Source organism: Brugia malayi (assembly GCF_000002995.4).
Source record: "Brugia malayi strain FR3 genome assembly, contig: Bm_v4_Chr4_scaffold_001, whole genome shotgun sequence".
Lineage (NCBI taxonomy): Eukaryota > Metazoa > Nematoda > Chromadorea > Rhabditida > Onchocercidae > Brugia > Brugia malayi.
In genome coordinates, this window is record NW_025062478.1 from 2349839 (window position 1) to 2369372 (window position 19534).

The 19534-nt window shown below is 27.2% G+C and overlaps 3 protein-coding genes across 3 annotated transcripts; all 3 read left to right on the forward strand.

The window, feature by feature from the left end:
- Positions 1-1168: 1168 nt before the first annotated feature.
- Positions 1169-6614, forward strand: Bm9385 (LOC129285 protein, putative; the record flags this gene model as incomplete). Its single annotated transcript, XM_043081374.1, has 17 exons — positions 1169-1237; positions 1719-1787; positions 2313-2453; positions 2538-2657; positions 2881-3017; positions 3306-3396; positions 3576-3758; positions 4097-4255; positions 4486-4705; positions 4817-4991; positions 5095-5215; positions 5346-5402; positions 5586-5683; positions 5860-6001; positions 6073-6171; positions 6280-6429; positions 6588-6614. 17 exons carry the CDS (start codon positions 1169-1171, stop codon positions 6612-6614), a joined length of 2058 nt encoding a protein of 685 aa, XP_042937308.1.
- A 1409-nt stretch (positions 6615-8023) lies between these two features.
- On the forward strand, positions 8024-15797 carry Bma-snpc-4 (Myb-like DNA-binding domain containing protein; the record flags this gene model as incomplete). Its single annotated transcript, XM_043081375.1, has 26 exons — positions 8024-8159; positions 8427-8494; positions 8805-8945; positions 9022-9135; positions 9389-9467; positions 9590-9671; positions 9899-10012; positions 10166-10238; positions 10419-10645; positions 10793-10875; positions 11013-11119; positions 11303-11397; positions 11469-11563; positions 11703-11794; positions 11869-11937; positions 12071-12151; positions 12486-12655; positions 12924-13065; positions 13384-13515; positions 13641-13739; positions 14065-14121; positions 14236-14307; positions 14421-14693; positions 14920-15087; positions 15261-15306; positions 15433-15797. The coding sequence occupies 26 exons, from the start codon at positions 8024-8026 to the stop codon at positions 15795-15797; spliced, it is 3180 nt and encodes a 1059-aa protein (XP_042937309.1).
- Positions 15798-17617: 1820 nt separating this feature from the next.
- On the forward strand, positions 17618-18947 carry Bma-oig-3 (Uncharacterized protein; the record flags this gene model as incomplete). Its single annotated transcript, XM_043081376.1, has 3 exons — positions 17618-17698; positions 17992-18150; positions 18768-18947. 3 exons carry the CDS (start codon positions 17618-17620, stop codon positions 18945-18947), a joined length of 420 nt encoding a protein of 139 aa, XP_042937310.1.
- Positions 18948-19534: the final 587 nt, after the last annotated feature.

Below are 19534 nucleotides of genomic sequence, written 5' to 3' on the forward strand. Positions count from 1 at the left end.
TTTTTTTTTTCTTTCTTTTTTGTTAATTTTTGCAACCTATAAATGACAAAATTTAGAATTATGAGTTGCTAATAGTATTTTGTAACTTCTTAATTCTATTGCAAATTAAATTATGAGATATTACTTTTTTAATTACCACTATGTGATTTTATAATTTCTCGTCAAATAATCTGACATTTATTGGTTTCTTTTTTCTTTTAGTTCTCTTTTTTCTGTCTTTCTCTCATTGTGCATCTTTTTCATCCGGTCAATTTAGGGAACGGTTGATGAATTTGTGATTGTTGGACGTATTCAAATACGTATGGTTTTATTGTTGTAAGCAATTGAAATTTTGCACTGATATTTAATTATTGAATTGATTCTTAATGTTCTATCTTATTGAAAACAATTAATTGAACTTGTTGCTTTGAAAAAAAAAAATATTATGGAGAAAAAATTATAAAAATTTAAGTTATTATTCAAGTCGATTGTATAATAACTATCTTTGCATATTATTTTAATCCATATTTTACATTGCTTTCATTTACAATTCCTGAGATCATCATCACTCTTTTGTTTATAGTTCCTCTGAAGGAAAATAAACTTTGTTTCTTTTTGTTTAAATATTTAATCTATGTAACTATTCAATTGAAATACTCGTAATATTTATACTTATACTGTTCTTTTGCCGATTTCATTTCGTTTTCTTCTTCCTTTCATATATTTCAGATAATTATTGATAAAAAAAAAAAATAATGAAAGCTTTTAAGTGAAGATAAGGAATTTAGTTATTGTTGTAGATGAGCCACTATATTTCGTAAAGATAAATATCTTTTACAATTCCTAAATAAAAAAGCAAAAAAATTTTCAATAATTAGCTTTTTAAGAGGATTAGCTAGTGCTAAAATGTTTTCAAGATAGTATAACATATAGTGTTTTAGGTGATAATATTTTATCAATATATCAGTAATTTGTAAAATAAATTTTTGGATATGATTAACAAGCTAAAAAGATGTACTATTTCAAATTACAGTTGAAATTTCAGTTTTTATTTTTGTTCAAATACCTATATTGCAATACGTTGTTCTACATATCCATTATGTGTATTTGTCCTTGAATTTTCCGGACAACTGATTGACAGATTGAAAGTGAAGTTAATTGCGGTAGGAAGAGTTGATGTTGGGTGTAGATGTCAACAATCTCTTCGAATGCTGATATCAATACCAAATATCAACGAGTTGCTGCTGAATATGCTAAGGTTTTGTTAGTTTTTTTTTTTTTTTTTTTTTTTTCATTGAAAAAATATGTAAAAATTCTAGGAAAAAGTATTACTGGAAAAGTACTTCCTGTTTTCTGCTAAGATTTAGGCATTAGATTTGAATTGTTTTGATGGAAAATGACAAATTCTCATGCTTATGTTTGATATGCATGCTTGAATGTAATGTTGAGAGTTCCGGTTGCTCAGGGTGATCGACAAATTTATATTTCATAGCTAATTTTTCTGCTCTTAAAAATTTGTAATTAAGATTTGCTAGAATTTTTCGTTTTTTGTGATAGCTTATGAACTTATAGCTGACTTAATATGCTTAAACTGTGTAATTTTATTTCCATTGTTTTCTTTTTGTTTTTTTCTTTGTTTGAATTAATAAAACATTTGAGACAATTTTCATGGCTATTTACTAACCAGCAGAGAGGTATATTAAAATTAAAGATTCTAATATACATTACTTTTTTTGCAGCTAAAAGTTCAAATATCTACGTTGAAAAATGCGGTTATTGCGGAGCAAGTAAAAAATGAAAAATTATCGGTGAGTGGCTTACGAACTAAATTAAAGCAAACAAAAAGAAAATAGCAAATTGTTCATTTTACGTATTTATTTGATTAATTTAACCTATTACGATGTTATCTATATTTTTTGCAAATGTCTTTTTTTTTTTTTTTTTTCTGTAAGCATTCATGCAGTTCTTGTCTCCAGAAATGTTTTTCTAAATTATTATCTCCAGCGATTATTTAATTTGATTTAAAAGCAGTTTCTGCTGCCGTATGGTTTTTTTTTTTGATAACGAAATATAAGCAGAAACAGAATTGTACTATGTTTTAGTCTTAATTCGATTATTCAAAGGATAAAAAATTATGTGCATTTGTTATATAGGCACTTAGTATAATAATAAGAATATAACATTTCAAACTAATTGTACATATTTTACATTATTTGCAATGCCTATCTTTTGCTTCTTCTTTTTAAATGCGTATTCGTATCTCAGCAATTTATGAACCAAAAATTTTGTTGCAAAATTAATCTTTTCTCTCGATTTTTTCTGGTTTTTTTTAGATTGATTTGCATAATAGTGAATCAACATTGCGAAAACTCGAAAATGAAAAAGAAGGATTTGAATTTCGGAATAACCAGTTAGTGAAACGGGTTGAGTCATTGCAGAATGAAATCGATAATATTAAGCAGACATCTGTTAAGGTTGATATTTTTAGTCAGAATTTTTCTTTAAAAAATTGTTATCTCAAATTTTTTTTTCTCTTTCTGAATTGTTTCTTTTTCTAGAAGCGAGGGTTGCTGTTTCAAAAGAATACACGTGCAGAACGTTCAACTGAATTGGATAATGGAGTTCTTCAAATGGAACTACAAAAGAAAGTGATAGAAAATGAAACACTACACAAGAAGGTATTATTACTTTTGATGCAGTTAATTATTATTTTTGAAGTAAAAATGAAATTCATAAAGAATGTTGATGTTTGTTGTTGTCGTTGTTCAAGTTAAGTAGGTTATTATAAATGACAACAATTGTTTGCTAGTGGTAAACAGCGTAATGACCAAAAATTTTTACGTGTTCTTTTTTCATTCTTATAATCTAAAATTTCTTATGATTGAAATTTGAATATTTTAGATTTCCGAACTGGAAAATGAATATACAGAAACAACATCAGCTCTTAATGAACAATATAGAATTCTTGAAATCGAAAACGGAAAGCTGAAAGAAGAACTTAAAAAAATAAAGGAGAATATAGCAACTGATCAAACATTGTTAGTGGGACTTAATTATCTTTAAAACTTGCTTTATCTTCTTATTTAATTTATCATTATCTGGAAAGTTGGGACTAGTATGTCACTTCGGACTAAGATCAACCATCTAGAAGAATAAAATTTGTTGACGAAACATTCTTTATCTTCCAATATATTGTTTTAGAAGTATAATTTATTTGATTATTTTTTGGAGAACTTTATTGTTTATTTTTCATATCATATATTATTAATTACATATGGCATAAAATTTTACGATATCTTTTAGTTTCTTTTTTCTTTTTTGTTTAGGAATTGTAATGTGGAAAAACAATCTAAAATCCAGAAGGCTCCCGAGAACAAATCAGTGGTGGAAGTTAGCGCTATGGGAAGTCAAAATTTGGTATTTTCTATTTTATTTTATTCAGAAAATTAATTCTAGAGAACAAATTATGCCTATTTTGGGAATATTAAATTTCAAATGAAATATCTCCTGAAGCATGATTGTGGATCACGTTGAATTTTCAATTTTTATTTCCTGAAAATTATCCGTTTAATTAATTTTTTTTTTTTTTTTTATAGGTATTGAATTCTGAAGAATCTGCTGCTAGGAAGGAAACAATGCAAGTTCTATGGTTAGATGCGTTACGTATGGCAAAAATGCTAACAGCTGGATTTGCAAATTTATTGCAATTGTTTGAGCAGCGCTCTACAATCTATCCAAATGATAGTAACATGGAAAAATTACCGGAGAAGACACTTTTGGTAGCATTTAGACATTATTTGTATTAGAATAGTTTCTTGACGGATTTATGCTTATTTGATTAAATTTAAATTGTCACTGATATACTTTTCAAATGTCTAGGGCAAATTGTTGTTAATTGATGCAACAGTATACATTCGTAATTCATTTATATGAATCATAATGTGATAATGTTTCTAGACATTTGAGGAAAAAATATGAGAGTGGAACAGTTTGAATTGGATTTTACACATAGTACTGTAGGATGTTGTACATTACCTTAGTAGTAATAAATTTACTAAATTACGAGAAAGTTTTGTTTGTATTAATGCTAATGTTTTTTTTTTTTTTTCTTTTTTAGTATGGACGCCGATTGTTATCAAGTTGTGATATGTTTGAAGCTTGTTCAAGTAGCATTGAAACTATTCTAATGAAAAATGCTGATGATAGTTGCTGTAACTTATCTGCTGAATGCACGGGAATTACTTCAATTATAAGTAACGCATTGTTTTCTTGTTCAGTAAGTTTATTATTTATAGCAGCATTCTTCTTAATGAGGATGACTTAATTTTCTCCTATAATGTAACATTATCTTTTTTTTTCGCTAAAATAAATTTTATTCAAAAATTGAATTCATGATAATGAATGATTGAAACCGATATTTTAATTGTATGAATAGAAATAATAATTTTGTTAATTTATGCCAGATTAAATAAATTGCATTTCTGTAATATTTAATTTTGATTACAGGAATGGCAAGAATTATTCAGTGAAAACAATGTTGATGAAAATCGGGTATCATGGTGTGGTGCAAATTTAAGCAAATGTAACGAAAATTGGACAATTTCATTTCTTACACTTCTTCGATCTCTCATTGCTCTTTCTCAACAAATTGAATGCAAAGATGACAGTAATCAATCTGCATTAAGCTTATTTTCACTGATCGAAGATTTAAAAATATCATTAGCAGGTATAATTTACAGGGTAAATTGTTACAGCATATTAGATATGTTTGTATAGAAATGTAAATAAGTAGTAGATGAAATATGAACGAATTTTTGATAGCTTTTTTTTTTTACAGATTGTAATCGTGCTTATGCAGCAAAAATTTTTAACGAAAATCGTATCCCAACAGCTACAAAACGATTACGCTGTGTCAATGAATGCATAAATAATTGTTTGACATCGTTGCAGCGCAATTTGAATAATTTTGCAGCATTTGTACAGCTAATTATGAATTCTAGTCAATTAAAAGAGTATGTTTTAATATTGGTTTGTTAAGTAGTTAATTGGATTAAGGAAATTTGGGGATATTGGATTGTGTAGTTTTAAATTGTAATTTGAAAATTTAATTTCCAGTGAAGAAGTTGTTTCTGAGAACACGGAAGTTGTATCTTCTCCTATATTAGATTCACTATTGCCAAATAATGATGTGAAAGAAATAGCTCACAAAAATGATGGTGAAACTAAACATGAGGAGGTATATTTGTTGATATTTATTTTTAATGAAGTGACGGTTGATATGTCGATGTATATTATTTATTTTATTTATTTATGTTTACATTATGGATATCATTTCTAAAAATGTGAGTGTACATGTTTTGTTACAGGAGCAAATATCAAATAGCAAATGTACACGATTAGGTACCGATTTTTGGAAATCAGAAGTATATTTCTCTTTTTTATTATGTGTAAATTTAATAATATATGATATTAATTTATGATCAAATATGACAGTTCAACAGAAGTTTCAATCAACAAAGCAAATTACTTATGACATCGAAAGTTTTAAAAATTTGGCTGCTCATTTTTTCAATGCTTTTGCACCTAGTCGAACTCTTTTTTTTCAGATGGAATTAGCAACGAAAAGGATTGTTGAATTAGAAAAGCAAAAAGAGCGGATCACTTTGGATTATGAACTTCTCAAAACGAAATTAGAGTCAATGAAGTGAGAGTTTTAAGTAGTATTATTTTAACGAGCATTTTTATTCATGTTTTTCGTACCATTCGTTCATTCTGTAAAAGTTTCTCAATCTGTACTACTTAAAATTATTGTGATAGGCAATATCTTGTACTTCATTGGTATTATTTGCATAATAGACTAAATGATATCTAATTATTTAGATCGTTAGAATCTGGAATTGAAGTGTCAGAATTTCCTTGTAAGGATGCAGATATAATTTGTTCGTATTTCGAAGAACGGATTGGTGATTTACATGCTGATATCGAGTATATTCGTAGTCGAGCATTCTATTATAAGCATGAAGTTTGTTGCATCTATTTAAAATGTTTCCTATTTATCTTTTCAACAAAAAAAAATATGGATATTAATTTCAGTGCAAAGATCTTCTCAAATTAGCCAAATTGTCAGAGCAAGAAAATAAAACTCTACGCGAGGAGCTAAATCTTGTAACAGTCAGGGAATCAGCACTGAAGGTTATTTTAATTGATAGAATAATAATAATTGTTTTTTCCATTAGATTGGAAGTGTTCTTTTCTGGGTGTAAAATACTTCACACTTCCACTAGGAATAAAATGCTTCAGGAAGAGCTTGAAATGACTCGAAAAAGCTATGAACTTCAGCTACAAAATTTGCACGAACATATTGCAAATTTGAATATTCAGTTAGTTGAGCAGTCAAAAACAGTGAATTCTTTCAAAGATATATTGAATGGGATGACTTCGACTAAACAAGTTTGTTTTATTTGATGCTCGCAGTAGAATTTTTTTTTTTTTGATTTGTAGTGAATTTTTTAGATATCTGTTTTATACATTCGATAATTTGAATGCTCTATCCGAAAGGAAAAATTTTTTTGAAGTAAGTGTTTTTTAATCATATTTTTCATTTCCAGAATTCTCGAAAATCACTTCTCAAATGACGAGTAAATATGTGGTGAACGTGATGGTAATTAGTGCCTGCATTTGTGTATATTTAGAATAAATTTTGTTTAAGAATTTTATCTTGCGTTGAATTTAATATATGGTATGTAAGTATCGTTTCTTCCGTTCCTTTTTTTCTTTTTTTTTTTTTTTTTAGAATTTTGTGCGGAATTTAATTTAATTCAGGAAAGCAGAAATGAAGGGAGCGTTTGGATGTTGCTATTGAAGGGAAGGAAATATTGGGAGTGATTGTGATTCTTTCTTGTTCAGTCCAATTTTGTTCAATTAGTTCCATCTCTGAAAAACAGAAGGATAATGGGAGTAAAAAGAAAAGAACGAGCAAGACAAGAAACCTAAAATAAAATACTAAAATAGATTATTGGGTTCTTAAGCGGGTATTATGTGAGATGTATTTTCTCTTTTGAAATATTGCCTTCTTAAGTGCTTTGATTTTCTTTCCTACCATGGTAATATTTTTTTTTTTTTTTTCATTTGTATTTTACCTCCCTTTTGTCGTATATTTTTATGAGAATTGTGAATTATTTCTATGAGATTCGATATATTTCCTTTTCTTTAGTGCTATTTTGAAATGAAAATTTGCTACTTTTTCGGGTAAGTTTTCATCGTGTACTTATTTTTGTTTCTAAGTCCTTCAAAGTTGCATTTATCAGTTGGTGGTAAAAATTTCGAATGATTTTTGCAGAGATTGAAGTGCTGGTGTCATACTTATACAGAAAAACTATTGGTCAACTATTGGTCAAATTTATAATTAATTTTTTTTAAAGGATGCCATTTTACTCTTCAAAGTGAAAATGTTTGAGTACTAAAGAAAAAAAAGTTCATTTATATGCAGGGTATTTCATCAGTGCACTTGATGAATATGAATTTGCAGCATAAAAATTTGGTAATCTATTGTTTATGTGATTTTATAAAAGGGCAGCTGGAATTCTAAATTTTGTATTTGTATCTTTTTATTGAATTTGCTTCAAGGAGCTTTTCATATCTTGGCTCATTTTTGAATTTTCACTTCCCGTTATAAGCACTGAATTACTATTCATAATTTATTTTTATTTTTGTCAGTCTCATATCTCTTTTATCAATATTTTTATTACTGATTATGTAATCTGCCATTGATTTAGTAAACATTACATTTACAGCCTAACTAATAAAAGATGTAAATAAATGGTTGGATTCTATCATTTTGAACTTTTTCCGACAAGTTAATGATATTTTTATGCAGTTGCATTATTTTGGTTATTGACAAATCACTGAGTTTTCAATCCCTTTATAGTTTCATTGTGAATTCGATTTTCATTTCTTAATGTAATGATTTAATTGTTGATCGCTGTATTAATTTCGATATTTTAATTTGAGATCTTATTCTATAATCTTATATAGTGTTTTAGATATGGATGAGCTAACAGACGAAACAATCAGGCCAAATTTGACATTAAGTATTGAGGATGTCAATGATGATATAAATATGAATGATAGCGAACCTGGTCCTAGTCGACGACGACAAACTAAAGAGTTATCGGAGAATAGTGAGTAGTTTCTTTCTTTACGGAAATCTACCTAATTCGTTTTCATTTTCTTTTTTTTTTGGATTATTTCTAAGAGATAACTAAGGTGTTGGATATGTGAGCTTCAAAAGCTGAAATTGTTCAGAAAGCAAATTTTGTTTGCGAAAAGTAGTGTAATACTGCGAGCAAATGCGAAGTAAATGTACCAAGTTATGCCTTTGTAAAGTGAAATAAATAAAGTTAATTATTCATACTGAATGATGCCAAATTCAAAGTTTCATTTTTTAGTGGATGACGATTTGGAATTGGTACTTGCAGAAATGGAAGAAAGTGACACATTGCAACCTGGCAATGCGGTAAGTTACTTTGAATGATTGCTCGGTTGAATCTTTTGATCTGAATTATTTATCTCGTAGTGCTCTTTTCGTTAATGGTTACGCATATATGTGTGCATTTTTACATTTTGTTGAAAATTCGAATAACATATCAAAATATCTATTACGTATATATTTATTTATTTAATAATGATTTATTTGTTGTGCGGTTGAAGTTTTTGCTTATGAAATGGACATAATATAATGAAATTTGAAATATTATTTCAATTTTTGGTAAGATTTGAAATTTTTAAGTAACTAACCACATTGGCATGAAGCACAGAATTTTTAGGTTACTAATACTGGCAATGATTTACCCATCACTATGGATGAATTGAATACTCTGCTAGCTATCAATGAAGCATTTAATGAAACTTTAGAGAACTTAATTCGACGTGTTACATTAGCTATATCTAAGAATCGCGAAGCACAAGTAAATTTTTTTCTTGTTTTTTGAAAGTTTTCACTTTGCATTGGTTCTTTTAATGCTGTTGAAAATCTTTTTGCAGAAATTGTTGAAAGCTAAGTTACGGCAGACTACAGAGCGTGGATTACGAATTAATATAAAGAAAGTGCCAGTTTCACGGTTTTTATTCCCGTATTTTCGAGATTCCCATGAAATGGTAAATAAATAAAGTTTTGTCTGTGTTATCATGAATATGCTGATAGGATCTTATTAACTAATAAATAGTAGTTTATGATTTTATTAGGGTAAAAATTTCCTTTGCTTAAAAAAAAAAAACTGACTTTTATTCTTATAAGTGTTCAGCTTAATAACTTTAGAACCGGAAAGTATTTTGGCTCTCTCAGAAGTTATAGCTATTATTTGGCAAATTTTGGAGTTCAAAGTAAGATTTGAAATATTCAAATTTGAAGGAGCCACCAAAAAATGAAGAATATGAGCTGAAAGTTTTTCGTCGAGAATATGATCCATTGGTGAAGGAAGAAAAGAAATGTATGCATTTAGTAATGTAGTTATAAAAGATTTCATTTCACTATTTTTTATTAAATTTACTATATGAAGAAAGTTTTAGAAATGTTAAATAATGCTCAGCAAAAATTATGATCTAATTATAGGGTCAGCGAAGGAATGTCATTTATTGGCAAGTGCGGTCTGGAAGTCCTTAGTCGAAATCCGTATTCAACCTTTTATTCAGAGGTCATTTTCTATGAGTAATGCTTGAAATATTTGTGCGTTCTTTAACCATTGATCTTTTTTTTTTTTTTTGGTGGAATGTTTTAGAAAGAAAAATGAGCATAATTGAGAGGGCTTTTCCACTTATTCAAATTACCAAGTTATTAAATCAGGAATATCTTCCATTGAGGTGATGATCAGAGTAAGTTATAGACCGAAAGATATTTTCACTTTAATGTTTCCTGTTAAAGGAAAGAAATGTTTGCCGAGAAAATTCGATCCGCTGGACAAGAAACATCAGCAGAACAGATAGCTGATTGGAATAGTACTATTGTTGAGTTGGAACGTTTGATTACATATCATAAGTAAGCTTTATATGAGTTGACAAATTTTGGATGGTGTTAAAATAGTTGAAATATAAAATTATTTCATATTAGTTGTTGAATTAAGTAATAGTGAAAAGAGTGTTTTATTTTATTCTCCATTGATAACAAAATTGAATTAATCGTTACTTGCAGAAATCTTCCAGAAAATGAAGTATTAATGAGTGATTATTCTGAAGTGGATTGGGCAAAGATTGCTAAAGTTGATGTAAGATATTTAATATATAACAATTCGATTGTAAAAAAAAAAAATGAATACAAGATGCTTTATTCAATGTATAACAATTCGATTACAAGATACAATTTGATGAAATAGGAAAAAAATGTTAAATTGTTTATATTTGAATTTAATGCATTGCAATTAGTTGATCCAAATTATTTATTATAGTTTCTTGGAAATCGAACACCGAAACAGTTACGATTGAAGTGGATTAATGAACAATGTCCACGATGGTCAAAAGAGCCATGGTCTTCTCATGAAATACAACGATTAAAGGAATGTGCAGGAAGATGGAATAATTGGAATGTAATTGCGGAACGATTAGGCACGAATCGTACAGCTTTTCAGTGTTTCGTAAAATTTAGAAGTGAATTGGATATTGACAATGTTGGAAGGTTTGTTACATAATTTTGTCACTTTTATTATGTTGAAATATTTGCAGTAAAAGAATTTGAACTAAATTAACGAGTGAATAGTCGATGAAATGAGAATTCTTCAGTCTTCAGTGTAATAATATGATGATTAACAATCAATTATTATAGATCATGGACAAAGGAAGAGGATGCTCAGTTAATGACTTTAGCGCATTGTATGCAAGTAAATGGTAAAATGAATTGGGAGAAAAGTATGCATCTAAATTCTGATTCTTTGGTCTAAATGAAAATTTTTTCAACTCTTTGATGAAAAATGAAACTTTTTCTAATAAAATGTTTCAGGTTTGTAATTTAATTATATTTCAGTTTTAATTTATTTTAATTTTAGTTGCTCATTTTATGGAAGAAAGATCACGGCAGCAATGTACCATTCGATATAGACGAGCACTTGATACTGATATTAAATTTGGTCGATGGGATGCAAGTGAAGATGTGGTAATCATTATATATATATATATATATCCTCGTAGCTATTGTTTATTACTGTTAATATAAAGTTTCTACTTGGTTTTATTGCTCTTAAAGATGATGAATTCAAAGTTTAGTCTGAAATGAAAATATCTTGAAATTTAAATTAGAATTTCGAAGATTGATGTTTTTTACCTTGGTAAATTTCAGCTTTTAACATGCTCTGTAAGTCGATTTGGAACAAAAGATTGGATAAAAGTAGCATCATGTGTTCCAGGAAGAAGCGATTCACAGTGTCGTGATAGGTTTGTCATTTTTTTTTCTTGTTTGAAGAAACTTTTGAACTTATGTTAATCAGCTGATGCTCGTTTTTCAGATGGGTAAATGTGTTGGACAAAAGTATTAAAGCTGAACCATGGTCAGTGGATGAGGATGAAAAATTACTTGAGGGAGTGAAAATTTTTGGAAAAGGTTAGTTGAATACAAATAATTTTTCTTCCTAATTTTTTTTTTTTTTTCGAACAAATTAGGTTAGAAAAAAAAAAAAAAAAACAAAAAATAGATTTTTAGTAGCTTAGGTTACAGAAAAGAAAATTAGCATACTTTTGAGGTGAATGGTCAAGAATTTCAACAATGCTGCCAGGTCGTTCAGCTTCGCATTGCAAATCACGCTTCCGATCACTTCTTTCAGCAAAAGTCAAGGTCTGTCTTTTTTGTGTTTCCACTCTAAATTTTTTTCTCTTTTTTTTGTTTTATCATTTTTTTTTTTATTCTAGCTGGCTTCGGAATGTCGCTCATATCCATTCAGACGTTTTAGTTGGAAAGGCAAACATCGTCGGCAAGAAGTAATCACTTGTTTTTACTTTTAATGAAAAAATTTTTTATTTGTATTCTAGTAGATAATTTCATTGGCTTGATTTATATTCAGATATACCGGAATTCTAAAAATTTTTTCCGGCATTTTTTTGCATTATTTAGGTGGAAGCAACGTTCAAGAAGTTGTTAGCAGCTGACGGTAAAAGTGGTCTGGCGGAACAAGTAATGAATTCATTTGATATGGTAATTTTTTTTTTTTTTTTTTTGCACTCTCCAGTGAAAAAAACAAAAATTTTTTTCTTTTTTAACAGACTAATCTAACCACACTAAATTGAATAATGCATCGCTGAATCTAAAAACTGAAGCAACTTTTAGAATAATTATATAATTATATAGTCTTGAATTCATTTCTACAAATGTATAGGCTCACTCTTTATGCACTGCTTATAGTCTGTCTCGAAAGTTGAGGTTTTTAGTTTATTTGAATTTCTGGGAAAGAATTTTTTGATGAAATGTTTTTGGCTTTTTTTTTTTTTTCTTTTTTTTTTTTTTAATTGATGTAACGAGTGTGTTTCAGCGAGCATTAAGTGTCGATGAAATGGAGGCATTATCTGCGATGGCACCTGAACAAAGAATAATAGTAATGCAATTCCTGAATGAAGTTCGTGAAAAACATCTGAGTAATGATGTGAAAGATGATCAGTCGATTTGGAAATTACTAACTGATAAGTTGCAATTCAATACGAGGTTAAAGTTATTTGAAAAAATAATCAAATTAAACTAACAAAAAACAACTCTACCTACACTGCTATTAATAAGTAAGAAAAAGTAATACAAAAATTCAATGCAACATTAGGAAATAAACTATTTGTTGAAGAAATTAAAGGTTTTCTAGTGTTATAATTACATTCAGTCATTATTTATGCTGGTGTATTTTGCACTGAAAAAATTCAGTTAAAAATATTTTAAAGTAATAGTATTCTTTCTTAGTTTTCTCAGTGTTGTATTTTTTTAGTTATTTGGATAATTCAACACAAAGTGCCCTGCTGAAATATTACAAAAGATTTCTCGGCGGAAACATGAACGAGCTTTTAACTCATCATGAAAAAGATGAATTCGATACCAAATGCAGAATGTTAAAAGAAACTGATCCGGAGGTTGCTTAATTTTTCTTTTCTTTCTTTTTTTTTTTTTTTTTTTTTTTTTTTTCATTAGCAGTAATAGCACCATCAGTGTTGCAACAAGGATAAGCTGGTTAATGTTATCAACCTTTTCTGATAATATATGTGATTTCTAGAAGGCTTTAGGAAATGATTTGTTATCTGATTAGATTATTAACTTGAAGCTTGTATTTTCAAAAATTGTTTATCCGTGATCAAATTATGGTTTTATGATTGTCGTAAAACATTGGTAGATTTTTGGTTTTCAGAAGCGCATAACATTCGTATGATGTTTTTAATTTTAAATTATTGCAGGCTGCAAAAGATTATGTCATTAACGGCTTATGTGATTTAATTGAACGAAGTGACAATTTACAATATTGTGGGCATCAAAAGAAGCTTACTAGAAGTCAGGTGCTTGGTGAAATTAGTCGATATCTTAATTCGGTTAGTTTATTTGTAATTTTAGTTTTATTTTATAAAATAAGTCAGTTGCTTGAGGTATTGACTTGATTTTTTCTCAAAAGAAGGTTTCTTCTTTTCAGTAATTTTTACTCAGTGTAATTTTTTAGGTTCTTATCGATGATGTAAATAAAGCTGTATCTTGTGGCACAAATGCTTTTGCTATACCACCCTGCATTGGATCACTTCATTTGTATGAAAATATTCAGGTAGATAATTTACTGAAAGATATATAATTGGATGTCTTGAGTTGTTTATGTTTTTCTTTTTTTTTCTTATTTTCTAGGTTGTATGGAAAATTCTGCTCTGAAGACCATTTCTTTTCAAATTTTTGTTCTATATCTTTAAAAAAAAAAGGTATAAATATAATTGCTCAAAAATTTCCGTCACCCTAATCAGTTCATCCTTTCAAGGTGAAATATCTTAACATGGCAAGTATCAGTCTTCCAAAAAAATGATATTATTTTTCCAGTTCTTAACATTAATTATTTACCTGCTAATTGAATATCGGTTAAACAGAAGTTATTATTGCAGAAGCAAATTCATTTGTTAAGAGAATCCGCTGGTGACCTCTTTGAACCGATTGTTCCGGTATGTCTTTTCGCTGTTTTATTTTCATTTTTCATATTTAACTTCTTTCTTTTCTCAAAAAATATACCATTATTATTTCAGTAAAAAAAAAAAAGTGAGAAGATGAAATTTCAGGATCAGGATGATAATATATTTTTGCAACTTTCACGACAGATTACTTTGGATCCTGAATATGTCTTACTTAAAGTATTTCTTTCTTATGCTTTTATTCTCATTTAATTGCTCATCAACAATTTTATTTATGTAATAATTTGTTTAAATTTTCACTCACCATATTCATTCTCATCAATAAATTTCAGGCAAAGTTGCGAACATTACTCTTTTGGCCAATGCTTTTGTATCGATCAACAGAGAGTAATCAGTCAGTGGAAAGAAGAATATATTTACGTTCAGTTGCTACCAAAAAATTAGCAGAACAGCAAAAACAAGCTTTGGAAAGTCTTAAGGAACGATTTCAAAATCAACAACATCTAACATCGGAACAAGCAGCTATTCCGGAAAGCGAGTTTGATGATGAGTATACTGCAGGACTGAGTGTTGGTGAATTTCTGAAGCAACGAATGTTAAAACGAGTTGGTTATTAGCAGCATATAAATTAGTCTTTTTTTTTTTTTTTTTTTTTTTTTGACATTTCCAAATTAACAAGAGATGGAATATTATTTATCGGCGAATTCGAATTTTTCAGAAGCTTTTTCCATTTGGATGAAATCAGTCAATTTTGAAGTGATGGAATATTCATACTTTTTTCAAATTCTTAGAATATTTTTAGTTTGAATTTAGATATAAATTAAATTTTAGCCGCGTCGATACATTACTGATAGGAAATTAGGATCGGAAGATATCTCTGAAATGGACTTTGTTGAACAGGGTGCGTCGGATATCACTGAAGCGATGAGCAATCGTATTGATGAATGTATCGAATCAGTTTGTATTGCTGTTCAGAAAATATATGAACGTGATTTTATGGTAAACCTTAAAATTTGCATTTTAATTTGAATTAATTAATTTTTTTCTTTTTGCATATGTACTACAAAGAATATTTGCAAAAATTATACCTAAATAAATCATTTTAAAAATGAGAAACGATAATGTTTATTCTTCTGTACTATTATTTCAACCATTCATCTTATGTGGTTTAGATTCCTGCGAGGTATAGATTGGCAAGACAACAGTTAAACAGAAATAGTAAGTTTCAATTCCAAACATTTTATGCAATTTGAAGAACTCAAAAAAGAAAATAAAATCAAATTTTAGAAGTCTTTTTTTTTCTTTTTTTTCTTTTTTTTTTGCATCTTATATTGATTATTTTAGATTCTAATACAAATATTGTGGAGAATGCAGTAAAGGATGTATTAGATGCTATTATTGATGAAATTACGAGCGGTGAAATCAATGATGAAAGTGTCAATTTGTCAGCAAAGATGAAAAAGCGCTCAAACAGTGTTGTAGCTGATGCTAACTCTGAACATAATGACACTGTTTCAGAAATTAAACAGCCTAAATCAGCTGTGATGAAAAGAAAGCGAAATGCAGCTGAAAATATCGCAAGTAGTAGTGGACAAATTGGCAAAACAAAGAGAGCTAGAAAAGAAGCAGATGCCAAATCGTCGCTAAAACAAAGTGATACGAAAAGTAGAAAGAAAAAATTTACGAGGAAACGGATTAGTAAAAATTGATAATTGAGGTATTTCATTTTGAATCGAGAAGCTCGCTACATAAATAATGGGAAAGTTTTAAAGGTTGTTGATATTATTAATTATGATGTATGTCACGCGGGTTTAGATAGTGATATCTCTTTCATGCTCTTTTCTCGAGAATTTCTATTTGCTGAAATTTATGAATCTCAGAATGTTGTTATCCATTTCTTTAACGGGTTTAATTTTACTTTATGTTGTATATTGTTATTCAACCTTAATTTTTATTGTTTTATTTTATCGGTTGTTTTTAGCATTGTCTATAAAGAATTGTTGTTTTTCATGAAGCAGAAATAACATGGAATTTAATTTTATCAAGCAAAAGCGTTAAATGTAATTTTTTGGAATTTGATAGATTTTAGTTCTGGAAATATCAGGTCCGAAAATACAAAAACATAGAAATAGCGAGGATGGTGATGATGAATTGCTAAAATGAATCACATTTATGATACTTTTTCGCCACTGATATATTTTCATTTAAAAAATTATTACAATTATTTGGTGGAATATTGAAAGATCATTGTTTTAATGTTATGAAACAATGAGTTTTAGCGAATAATTAATTTATTAAGGATAGATTATATTAATATAATTAATATAACAAATAATTAATTATACATTATATCAATGATAAAATTTAATTTATGTTACAAAAGTTTTACACTCTTAATTTTTTTTTTTTTTTTTTTGCAAAAAATTTCGCAATTAACATTTTATCTTTTAATCAAATTTAAATTCTAGCACATACTAAGTAAAGTTTTGCATATGTTTAAGAAATAGTAAAGAAGAAAAAAAGAATTGCTAAAAAAGTAAATAAGTCAAACTTTATGTTTATCTATCGATGATTTTAACTAACCAATCAACAAATAAAACTGACTGGGAAGTTTACTTAAATCAATCCTATTTATTTGCTTTGCTTCAATAAAAATTACATTCTCTTTTCTATCATTTTTTTCATTTACTTTTGTTCCATTTCAAAATAAAAAAAAAAAAAAAAAAAGGAAATGAATATCTTTTTTCTTCCTCTGTTCATTTTTAATTTCTGTAAAAATTGATATATTTATTTCTTGAGATGTTCATCATAAATTTTTCTTTTTTAATTAGTCAAGTTAAATCTAATAGAACATTTTAAAAATAGTATTAGCTATTTAAACTTTTGAGCTTTTTTGTTTTTCTCACATATCAAAAATTTTAGCTATCAATAGCAGAGATGGAATTACAAATAGTTTTCTCTTTTTTTTTTTTTATTGATATGAATTAAAAATAGATTTGCATTTGTAATTTAAGAAGTTGACAAATATAATAATCCAATTCAAGTTTCTAGCATTGAAGAAGAAATTCCTCTCTTTATTTATTTTGCAATTACAATTCATTTATAAAAAAAAACAATCATTTTTAATATGTCTTCCTGATTTGATTACATTTAGCATTTACTAATTAATAATGATTTTTGATTATATTTAGCATCTTTTATGATTTTTATTAATAATTTATTATTTTGATACAATTTATATGTGAATTAGGCAAAAATTTTCCTATTATAATTAAAAAATAAAATAGATTTAATCTGCTAACTGTATGTATCACTTAAAAATTAATTATAGATAATAAGTTAATTAATTAATGTAAGTAATTATTGTTATGCGTAATATTAGTTTATTTGTATTTGATAATTATAAATTCTGAACACTAAATTTTTTATCATTTCATATTGATTACATCAAACGATATTGAGCAGAAAAATATTTGGGAAGGTTATTTGTTTGAAAATTATTTATTGAAAATATATTAATTAATAGATAATGGATCATCGTATGCCATTTATTGATGACAATTCTACAAATTCTTATCGTTCTATCACAGAACATAGTTCATTAACTAAAGTAAGTAATAATTAATTCATTAATTAAAGTAAGTAATTAACTCTTTTGCTTTTTTTTTTTTCTTTTTTAATAAACTTGACAAATCTCTTTGTTTATTTTTTTTTTTTTTTTTTTTAGGAATTAAAATTTGTGATATGTGAATAAGCAATTTATTATGCATATAAAAATTATTATCAGGATAGTTTTCAAAACAAATTATTAATTAATTAGTTAATTAAACTATTTTGTATTTTTATTTATGCTAAATTAAGTAATTTATTTAATTGATGATTGAAATGCATGCATGCATGCAGCAAGTTGATCAATTGGCATATGAAATACCACATAGTAAATATGCAAAAAATCCATGGAGTTGTGCACCAGAATTTCTTAAAGTATTTGGCGATGTTCGAGCGCAAATTGGACAGTGTGCATGTTTTGATTGCATTTTACTTGGCTCACCACGTCCGCGAGTTTGTTTTTATTTTTCTTTTTTTTAAATCTTAATAGTAAATGCAGTATGCTAAAACAAAATAAATAATTGCATGCATGTCTTGCAAAATGAATAAAATGCAAACATGCATGCATTAATAATACATAATTTTTATAGCTATTGCTTAAATACATTATGATGGATGAATTTAAGGAATAACTATAAAAACTGAAATGGAAATGATTATTAGTGGTTGTATTCATAATAGATATAATTAAATTTATGCAATTAATAATAGATATAATAGTAAGATTATAAGACATTAGCGGATTAAACCTGATCTAAACCTGAAATTGGTAATTTAATGCATATTTAATTGATAAAATATCTCTGTAATTCTTTGATTAAATGACTTTTTTATTTTTTAAAAAAACACAACAAAGAATTAAAATATATGAAAACAAAATACACACAAAAAAAAAATAAATAAAACAAATTTTAAAACGCAATAAAATAGACGAAAACATGCAATATTGCTAAAAAGAACTTAATTAATTAATTAATTAATTGCATAATTTATTGTATAATTGTTATCAAAATTAGCTTAAATTATTGGTTGAATTATTTAATATGATCAAAAATTAGCATATATTTAAGGTATGTTGGTTATTTAATAATGAAAAATTGAAATTTGATGATGTTCAAATCGATGATACGGCTGATTTATGCCGTTTAACAATACCTGTCATACGAAAATGTCATTATGGTACCTACACGGTACTATGTGAAAATGAAATTGGTCGAGCAATAGCTTCTGCTAATCTTATGCCTAATTGATCCTAATTAATAAATAATTACTAATTAATAATTAAATATATTTCAGGAAAATATTTATCCTTCGTAGTTGATTATATCTTGCTTTAATAATTCCTTATAACACTATTGTAATAGTAAGGTAACATACCTGAATTCTCTCTCTCTCTCCCTCCCTTTCCCTCTCTCTCTGTTCATGAATTATTTTTCGGAAATGTTAAATGTTTAAGAATGGAAACATATATTTTCTTTAACAAAATTTTATAATTTTGTTAAAAAAATTATAAAAAAATAATTAAAGTGTATGACAATGTCTAATTTTTGTATTATAATTAAAACTACAAACAAAATTGTTAATCAAATTTTATTTAAAATTTTAGCATGAAGTATACATGTTGTTAATATTTTGTTAATATTTGTACCATAGAGCGCAAATGTCACACTTCGAAATATTACTTATAGTTTAATGAGGAAAATTAGTATTTAATTTGTGATATCACAATTGTATATTTGAATTTAAAAAATTGATTGATTTTGCTACATTTTTAATTTTTATCAATCTATGACTTTTCATCGGTTATCAAAATTACTGTATGTTGCTTGTGACATTT